Source organism: Corvus moneduloides, chromosome 7, assembly GCF_009650955.1.
Source record: "Corvus moneduloides isolate bCorMon1 chromosome 7, bCorMon1.pri, whole genome shotgun sequence".
Classification (NCBI taxonomy): domain Eukaryota; kingdom Metazoa; phylum Chordata; class Aves; order Passeriformes; family Corvidae; genus Corvus; species Corvus moneduloides.
This window is the reverse complement of record NC_045482.1, coordinates 4,310,028-4,320,323: the sequence shown is the minus strand read 5'-3', so window position 1 is coordinate 4,320,323 and position 10,296 is coordinate 4,310,028. Positions and strand designations below refer to the sequence as shown.

Genomic DNA, 10,296 nt, shown 5'->3' with positions numbered 1-10,296 from the left:
CACTGGGGTATGATAACCTATCACATATTCACCCGTGACAGGACTGCTACAGAACGAAGCAAGTGTAACAGGCATCTTGAGCAAATGTGGCTAATCTTGCATTCTGAGATCATGTTATTTTTAGACTCTGTAAAAATGTGTAGCATGGAGGAGACTGTGTTTGTAGAGCCCTTTTCATAAAGCCAGTTTGGCCTTTTTAATGATCCACAGTAAAAAGCCAGTGAAATTTATAAGCCTCTGGAATCACAGGGGAAAAAGGATGACTGCTAATCCTGGCTCCCATTTGTAAAAATGTCTTTTCAGAAAATGTCAGGGAGTGAGAAATCTTGCTGCCTCCAAACATCTTCCAGTAAATGGAGTTCAGCTCCAGCCTGAAGTCAAACACTGCAGACACCTTCCAGGTACCTCAGAGATTCCTGGGGCCAGTCTCCCTTGGTTGCATCACCATGAAAATAAGAGGTGTGCCCAAGGTGTGGTGCTTGTTATGACTCTGGGAGCAGACTGCACTTTGGGTTGTCCTTATCACCCTCCAGCAGTACTCTTCTGCCAGCTCTGGGTTTTTGCTGACTAAGGACTTTGTGAAATTGGCCTGTTGAAGTAATGTCAGTCTTTTCCAGACACTGCAAGGGTTTTCTCTGTTTCTTCCAAGTCAGCTGATCATAGAGGAGCTGCTAATCCTAGCAGCAATGGAATTTGACCCATTTTGAAGATGTTGATTCTGTTTCTATTGCTGAAGATAAGAGGCTTATCTTTTGTCAAGTTTGGGTGAAGCATGGGCTCTGTATCCCAGACAGAGAAGTGTACCCTGGGCTGTTCAAGCCTAATAAAAAGTGTAATCTCATTGAAAATAGATTTTCTCTAATGCGGGAATAGATATATGAGTCTTATTGTCAAGCATTTTATAATTTATAAATTTATTTCTTTACTCATCAAAAGGCTGTCTTGATTATTGCTTAAAGACAAAATTTGGAAAAGAAGGGAGGTGCCAAGTAAGGCAATTCAGAATTAGCAAGAAATTTGCTATTTTTTTAGAAAGTTCTTTCACATGGCATTGCTTTGAGATTTTCAATTATGTTGATATATTATTTTTCCTTACAAAATGAAAAGTCGTTATTAGCTTTTAAAACTATCATATAGGATGTTAATTGAAACTGTCACAGGGCCTGTTGATTGATTGTGAACACTCTTGTATCCTGAATTCCTGTGGGATTTGCTAACACCCCTGGATGCTTTGGTTGTTTTCAGGCATGTTTCTTTCATTTTATGAAACTGTGAGTAGGGCATGAGGGTCTGTTTCCAGAGCAAACTATTTACCTTGCAGAACTGAATTGCTCTTAGCTGTCAGCTAGACTGAACTAATGTTTTTGAAGGAAAATGACACAGCATGTCAGTTTGATTCTGATGCTTTTTGACATTTCAACTAAAATATCAAATGAAACTCTTCACTTATTGTGCTAACTGAAATTTGCTTTTAGGTTTGTGTTTAAAAAAAAACCAAAGAGAAGGAATTTTTTTTAAATTTAAAAGAGGAAAAATAGTGTTTCTCTAAAAGAATGTGTTCTGTAGTAGGGAAAAGAACTACTTGCAGTACTTATTAAAATTAGATTTTGAGCAACTCCATTTAAAACATTTCTTTTTTACTTTTTTGTTTGTTTGGACTCACAAACAAAAAGTGACGTTCAATCAGAATTAGGAAGATGTTTTGAGTTATAGGTACTATGTTTTCCATCCCTAACTGTGAATGCATCCATGTTCTCTTCAGACTGGGCCTTTGTCAGCCAAAGATTGTGAGGACGACCGTCTGAATTTTTGAATTTTGTATCTCAAACCCTCACCAACACGAAGTTTGCGTGTCCTGTTCAAAGCATCTTATGTTTTCCATTAATTTACGTTGGCTCGTGTTTTGTGTGTTCTCCTTTACCCACAAACACTTGTTTTCTGCGAATGAGGACTGCAGGGTTGGGACTTAGGAATAAGGTTTCATTGTGCTGTTAAAAACAGATTTCATACTGCTTTTCATATGGATTATTGCCTTCTGCAGGAAATAGTAAAGGTTTGGAAGGCTTCTTGCTATTTCCAGTATGAGGAGCAGTCACAAACTGAACTTGTGTAGACTGGAGGGTGACTTCTGTCCTGTGAAGTGTGCTCAAGGGAAAGCAGCTCTCAGGAGCCATGGAGTGTGGCGGGCTGGAGAGTCATGTCAAGGAGGGGGGAGACTGTTATTCATGCAGAGAAACTGTGGAAGGAAGCAAAGAGCAAAAAGCCAGATCTCAGGGGTAGACTTGGGACTGAAGAGGACTGAGCACTTTGCATCTTAGGAAGGCACTGAGCTGGATGGAAAACAAGCTGCAAGCAAGAGCAGAGTGGGCAGCTAGGAGCAGTCCATTTTCAGTTCCTGTTCTTGCCTTGTCACTTGGAATTGTTTCCATCTGAAAAATATAAATCATCTGAGTTTATCATTCCTGGCACAATCACGTGTGTTAGTAAGACTGAATCAAAAAGCAGCATCTGAATGTGAAGTTCTGCTAAGAACCTCTCCCTTTAAAATTTGAAGTACCCTTTTCCCCAGCCCTCCTCTAAAATAGAACAAACTCTGTGGAAAAAAACCCGTGTTCTGGCTGTGGCTTAAACAACAGAATTCAGGAGAGCTGAGGGGTGAGACTTGTACTTGGTTCTTATTCCTTTCAGTTTCTCTCCATATACACAGGTGAAGATCAGCCTCAGTTTTGAAATTCTCAGCTTGTCTTGCTTTGCCGTTTTCTAAACATTGTAGGGTTTTCTTGAAATGCTTAATTTGATCTGAGATTGGATCAAAGCAGTTTTCTCTCCTGAAGCAATCCAAGAGGACTGGGTGATGGGGGATGTCTGGATGCTGTTAGTTCATTTGCATGTAAACAAGAGAACTTTTTTTATTCCCCCACTGCATACTGCAATAAAAAGTAAATTATTGTCTCTGAGGTAATGGGGTTTGATCAAAAATTGCTACCTAGCTCTGCAGTGATCTCTCTTGATGAACTAACACCTGATTAGGAAATATATTGTGAATCTCAATATTTTTCAGGTGCTTTCAAAACTCTTTATTCTAAATTCCTTGGGAAGCAAGTGGAGCTTGCCTTAAAATGGAAGAGAGGGTTTCAAAATCACTTTGAGGAATTTTGTGTGAGCTGTAGAGGTGGAGGAGAATATTTGTCTTCTTCCTAGTGGCAGCAGAGAATTGCAGTTTTGCTGGAACTTTCAACTCTTCTGCTTTTCCAGTCAATACTTTTCAAATGTAATTTAGTGGAGACAAGACAGGGTGGTCAGAAATCAGACACAACCTGACGTATGGCAGGAGAGATTTCCAAAAGTATCTGAAGGACATATGGAGGGAAAAAGTTCTTCTCTGATTTCACGTATAAGAAATAGTCCTATAAGAAAGAGTCCAATCAATTCATGTAAGCTGCTTGTTACACTGGTCCCAATCCAGGGGAGACTTATGCCACTTGAAGCTCCACTGAGCTGAAGGCAATTACTTGGGACTTGCACTAATGTGAATCTGGCCCAACATGCTCACAAATTGGCCCTGATCTTTTGTCTCTCAAGCAAGATTGGAACTATCTTGTGCTTTTTACAGAAAACTTGAACATGAAAAATCCTGCATAGCTTGGTTGCTTAAAGCAGAGCTTCCCAGCTGTGAAAAATGGCTTTAGGTGCTTCCATTTTGGGGCACCAGTTCTGGGGCATCTAAGCAAGGCCCCATCTGCTCTGAGCACTTCTCTTCTTAAGATCAAGCACTTTGTTTTAAACCTCTGAAAATATAGGTCCTTAGCTTTCTTTGAATCTCTTGTCCTTGGGGATTTGCAAAGCCACAGACCACTGATTTTGTGTGATTTTTATGGTCCTGTGGGGCTGTGTGATGAATTTTGTTTCTGGGATTTTCTAATTGTAAACAGTAACAAAAAGTTCCTTATTTTAATGGGTATTTGCTCTACTTCCCCTAATCCCTCTCTCTGTACAATAGTGTAACTGAATATGAAACAAAAGGCACTCTGCCTTTCTCTAAATACCTAGGACATGGTAAGGAAGCCAGAATTGAGATTTCGCACTTTTCTCCCCCAGTACTTGAACTGTTCTTGTCTGAGCGAATCTTCTGCTGTTCCCGATTTCTCTGATACATATCCTTCCTCCAGAGCCCTTGCCCAAACTTTCTTTCTGTAGGGGTGCTACAATTCCAAGTTGTGTACTGGCTGGCAAGTTCTAAGCTCAGGTAGTGTGGTTGCATTTCCGTAAAACCATGGGTCCCTGTTCTTTTTCCACTATTCTATGGTTGGTTTCTTTTTCCTTATTGATTCCATCTCTTAGTGATTCTGCCTCTTCTGGTCTTTATGTTAAGCGAAAAGAATACTTAAAATCTTTCCAAACCATAGGTGGCTTGTTTGTGTTTTTACAGGTTTTTCAGAGCTGAGGCTTCTTTAGAGAATACATGGTATATTTTCTGGCCTCAACGCCTCAGTAGTTTGTGACCTTTTTAGCATGTTGGCAGTGAGACAAATAGCTTGGATGTTTTCTCCTGGTTTTTGCAGAGGGAAATTCCTTCATCATGGGGAAGGCTTTAAGATTCTTATACTGGAGCCATAACCTTTGTAATCTCAGAAGGTCTGAGGTGGGCTTGATCAATTTTGAGTAAAACATGCGTGAAAATAGGGAAGACAGCAGGGTCAAATCTAAAGCAGTAGTCAGTGGACCATCCTTGCTGTGGAAGTGATGAAGGAAACTACTTTTTTGCCTGTTGTTTGCCCATATAGCATTTAATCCTTAACATACAGCTGCCACATTAGGTCTCTATGTGTGCAGCAGATCCCTGACACACTGAACACAGTGTGTCTGTGGTTATGCAGCTGTTTGTACCTGCAGGGTGCCGTTCTGCCAAAAGGCATGGTCCATTTTCTGCTCATTCCTTATGCCCTGTGTTCATGAATGGCCTCATGGTGGAAGGAAGAGGTGAGTTTTTGCGTGGATCAATCAGCTTCGTGGTGCAGGCTCACTGCATCTCATGTGGTGGAAGAGGGAAGTTAGGAATTAGCAGTTACCGTGCTGAAACTGCCAGCATGGTTTGATTCTAGCTCAAACATGTATCCCAGGGCCCAAAGTAGTGACTCTCTGCCTGATGTTGGCAGAGAGTAAAATGGGGTGTGGAATTTCCTGTTCAGTATAGCCATGAGAAATAACCTTCCAAATGCTGTGTATTTCACTCACGGCAGTTTAAAGCTAACATAATGTGACTTTGGAAGAAAGCTGGCTCCTGAACTGCATGTGTGAACTCACAGGTGTTTGTATATTAAGATGACCTTTCTAGTACAAGGTGTAGCTTTTTGCAATCCAGTCACTTACATGCATGGTCTTGGCTTCTGGATCACTACAGGCTAGAGCCAAGCAAGTGAAGGAAGAGCTAACAAACCATTTTCCAGTCCTCTGTATTTATTTGGTTTTTTTTGTTTGCAAAAAGCAAAATCTGTGTCTCTCAAGCTCCTTCTATGAATAAGAATGATTGTCAGATATCTTCTTGTAGGAAAAATGATTATGTCCTAAACCCCTGTGAAGTTATTGTTGACTTGGTTCTCCTGGCTCTGCACACCTGTAAAGCCCATGTTGAAGCAGTGAGGAGCTCTACACCCAGTCTGTCTTCCACCCTATCTCTGTCTATCTCTTTCAGTCATCTGGATCCAGGCCTTTCCTTTGTGTTTCCCATCCAAGTTTCCAAAAAGCTTTTCACGTCGTGCAGGGTACCTAAACCCATTGCCCTCTCTTCTCTCTATCTTTTATGATGTTCATGACTGTTCAACCTGGTGAATATATAATGAGCTGTACAGGAAATATTTTTATGTGGTACTGGTGTCAATTTAGACTAACCTCAAACCACTGTATAAAAAGAAGTCATGATTATTACTGCCACTGATTAAAAGTCACCTAATTCCTTTACAGCAGAATGTGTCCATCTGCATAAAAAATCTGTATGTATATGTATTGCTTTGAGCCAATTAAAACTTTCATCACCTGGATTTCAAAAGATGCCTCTTCTTTTGAGTTTTTGAAGGATAATAAATGGGCATACTTCTCCCCCAGCTTTTGTCTTAATGAGGCATTTTCATCTCTGGCTAATGAAGAGTATGATTCTTTATGAAGAGTGTAGTGTAGTGTTACAGGCAAAATATTAGAGTCATGGAAGTCTGTAGTTATTAATTTCACCTTATTTCATCTGTTCACCATTGAAATGTTACCAGAAGATGTTTTTCTTTTGCAACCATTTATTTTTTATTGTGAAAATTTTATTTTTCATTTATTTGAGGACAGGCAGCACTCTGGAACCAGTGCTAGTGCATGCTCTCCAAACACAGAGTAAAGATTCCATCTTTCCATGGAATTTGGTCTTCCTGCTTCAGGTCCTTTAGTACAATGCAGGATTTGCTGTCTTGCAGATGGCGTCTGGCCTGTGTTGCAACCTCTGTGACAGTGCTCAGAGACCAGCCTGAGGAGAAGTGTTGCAAGGGTACCTAAGCAAGCACCCCTCTGAGGAGGGGTGGAGGAGGTGGGGCTGCACCTGGGACTTTTAATGGCAGAATAAATGGGAAGGTGGAGGGCAGTGCTGTACAGTCAGTCCAGTGCGCCTGCTGTGTCTCTGTTCTCTTCCCCTATGATCTACAAGAGTATATTGTCAGCACCAAATCTTGAAGAAATACATACAAGCAGATTTTTATTTTCTCTTGTGTTCTTTAAGCTTTAGTTACCTATCGGCAGCTTTCAAGATGACAAGAATTTTGACAGCTTGCAAAGTGGTGAAGACTTTGAAAGGCAGATTGAAGTTTTGCAATGTGTCTGCTGATCACTGGAGTTTCTCAAGGACAGGTACCAGACTGTTGAGCATCAAGGTAACAGTGACTGAACTACTGTGGTTTAACAGATGTGTTTGGCATGCAGAGATAGCTTGCTGCAGATAACAGGGCTTACCTAGCGATGTGAACCAGAGATTTGTCTGAACCCTAGGTGAGGGGGTTGCTTGGCTAAATGGTTTTATTAGCTAAGCAAACACACTTTTTGTCTAGTCTGGAATGGAAATTATAGGTAAATTACACCAAAAGGTGGAAGTTCAGGGTTTCAGTTAATTATTATATGGTATTTTCTTTAGAAACACCTCACCCTTCTATAGGACTGATAGCTAACAGAACAGATCTTTCAGTCCATATGAGCATGAAATGGCTGAATATTTAAAATCATGCATCACTTGAATTAATCCAATTGAATCCATACAGAATCCATTTTCAATGTATTAGAAACTACAATGGCTCTGAGATTAATTGGAGAGGTAGACAACTCTTGTGAATGCATCAGTGTATCAGCTCTTGATTTACTGGGACTATAAATCCCCAGTTGATTTCCCCAGCTTTCTAGTGCATTTTGTTAGAGGAGCTGGAGTACATGGGTGAAATGGGACTTTCTATGGGACTTCCGTAGCACTGAAGTGCTGTGTGAGCTCTGCCAGCATGCACTTTGCGTTGAAAAGGCACTTTTGCACAGATGTTGTGTTGAATGAATGGTGCAATAGAGTTAGCAGCTGGAGGAGTGGTGTTTCAGAGGGTAGTAGGGAAGAACATTGAGACGCTTGGACTGCAGGTGCTGCCTTACCTGGCAGGGTGGTCTAGAGGGCTGATCATTATCATTTCTGTCCACTGAGGACTAGGGTTTCTCTTACCTGTCCCACAGCCACTCATTTTTCAGGAGTTCTCTGAGCTCCTTGCAACAGACCCATTACTTGACAGGACAAGGGGGAATGGATTCAAACTGACAGAGTAGGTTTAGATTAGATACTAGCAAAAAATTCTTTACTGTGAAGGTGGTGAGGCACTGGAAATAGGTTGCCCAGAGAAGCTGTGGCTGCCCCATCCCTGGAGGTGTTAAAGGCCAGGTTGGACAGGACTTGGAGCAACCTTCCAGTGGAAGGTGTATCTGCCCATGGCAAGGGATTGGAACACAGTGATCTTTAAGGTCCCTTCCAACCCAAACCATTCTATGATTCTATGATACTATGATACTATGATACTTTTGAAACAAAAATTGTCTGCAGAGGAACACAGAAAAAGACAAGAGGTGTTCCTGTTTATATGCCTTCCTTCAGCATGTGACTTCCCAGATTAGCTTTGTCTCACCTGCATTTAGAAACAGAGCCTGTGTGGTGAACTAGTGAACTAGAGTCCTTGCTGCTGGACCTGTCTTCCCCTTCTGCAGAGTGTACAGCAGACATGAACTGATACCTTGTTCACAGTCTTATAGCACAGTAATCTTCCTCCCAGCAGATAAACCCTGACTGCAATCAGATCTGGCTTGGGAGGAAGTTATTTCTCCTTGTACTGACAACAGGAGTGCTGCTTGTGGATTACAAACCATTGTGGTTACCAGTTTCCACAGCTGCACCATTTGAAGAGGAAGTAGGGCTCTGGCATGAGGAGCAAATTCCTTGGTTGCTCCTCAGGCTGGGGAAGCTATGTTGGTTTGACCCTGACCGTACAATAAAATTATGTCAGAGCCCTCAGCTGGGCCAGTGCTGTCTTCTCACACGTTCCAGGGCAGCTGCCAGTTTCTTTTTTTCCATATTGTAATCTTACCAGTGGGCTAAACAGTGTCTCTTGGTGTGATAAAGCAAATTGCAGCAGTTTGAACAATCTCTTCTCTATGGGTTTCGTGCTTCAGATCGAAAAGGGATGGGAGAAAATGGACACAATAATGGAGACAATGGAGTGTTACTGCTGGGTGAGTGGGATCTGTGAATCCACTAAGAGGTGCTGTTGACAAATGTCACGGTGTCTAAGAGATAGAAGGCCAGGATTCATACTTGGCTGCTTGGTTTATGGCTGGGATGGCCTGCAGCATTAGGTTGCTCATGCTGTACCTTGCAGAACAGGAGTCCATGCAGGTACACTCAACTTCAAAAGGGTTTTAGAAAAATGTCAAGCCAACAAAGCAGGGCCGAAGAGTTCTGCTGGAACACCATCCTTGCTTGTCTCTTGCTTCTGATACCTCTCTTGCTTTTTGGAGCTGGTTCAGTTATTTCTGCCATTGTCTATAGAACACAGCAGTTGGACACTGTGATGCACAGAGAAGTGATTCAAGCACACTTTAGCCTGTGGTTATAAGTCTGAAGCAGCAAAAGACATCTTCCACTGGTAAACCCTTGTAGCCCATGGTTAGCATTGCTGATCCGGCTTTTGGTGTCAAGACACCCTCTTTCTTTACATATCCCAGGTTAATTCAGGTAGCCATAGCTAGTAGGCTAGATCTGATGCATTCTTATACTGATGGATTAGCAGTTGAATTTTGAATTTAACATCTTAAATGGCAGATTCATGGTGTTACATACATGTTTAGTCAGTCATCCAAGGACTGCACAAGCAACAGACCTACAAGGTCATATTTTATAATGCTGAAGCATCCAGTTAAGAAGTTTCATGCACATGAAAAGCTGCTGCCCTCTGATGATGTTCCAGTACCAGCTATTCTAGCACCTACTTATCTGTGCTGTAAAGCTAAAGGGTGATTGCTTAAAGCCAACACCACTGCTGAAGGCAAGGAGAATGAATACCTGTTAAGAGAGCAATGCCAGGTGAAACCCTTGGAAGCTATTTTAATTTCAGTCCCAGCAACTATAAGTACACCCAAGGTGGGTCAGAATGAATTGAACTCTTTTTCTGTTTCAGAGTGTATGACAGGATCTATTGCAGGGCAGCCAAAACCTACCCTGAAGAGCTGGGTCTAGTGGAGGGTTTGTACCTGCTCTGTGACTACCTGACTCACCATGAGATGTGGTGTTCACCGAACAGTCCCAGAAGTCTCTTTCTGACATTTATTATGTGACACCTTCTGCCTTGACACTGACAGTGGGGAAAGTTGTTTCCTTTTGAAACTTAATTATTTGAGTTCAGTACCTACTGGAGTCTGTGCTGTCAGAATGAATGGAGAGTAATAAAGCTGAGATCTGGTGTAGCTTAGGAATCTTTGGCTCTTGAGAACTTAGCTCAGATTTTAAAGCCAGTTCTACAGGATCCATGATTCTGCTGAATTCAGAATATTGAATACAAAAACTTGAACCTTTCCTGGTCTGAGGCTTTTGCTTTAAGACAGTAACAAGCTTGTACACCACTTTTCCATGGGACATGCAGAAGCAGAAGTGAAAGAGACTTTCTAATATTTATATGCAAGCAGTAAAGCAGGGGGCCTGAAGAAAAAAATTAAGGATGAGTCATGCTAAAAAGCCTACCTATTACATAG

The 10,296-nt window shown here is 41.6% G+C and overlaps 1 protein-coding gene across 1 annotated transcript in view; it reads left to right on the top strand.

Moving 5' to 3' along the window:
* Positions 1-6,664: 6,664 nt before the first annotated feature.
* CPS1 (carbamoyl-phosphate synthase 1) overlaps positions 6,665-10,296 on the top strand; it is a 98,707-nt gene continuing 95,075 nt past the window's right edge. The window contains exon 1 of the mRNA XM_032115285.1: positions 6,665-6,905. Coding sequence (XP_031971176.1) covers positions 6,783-6,905 — 123 coding nt within the window. The 5' untranslated portion in view covers positions 6,665-6,782. The remainder of the gene's footprint in view (positions 6,906-10,296) is intronic.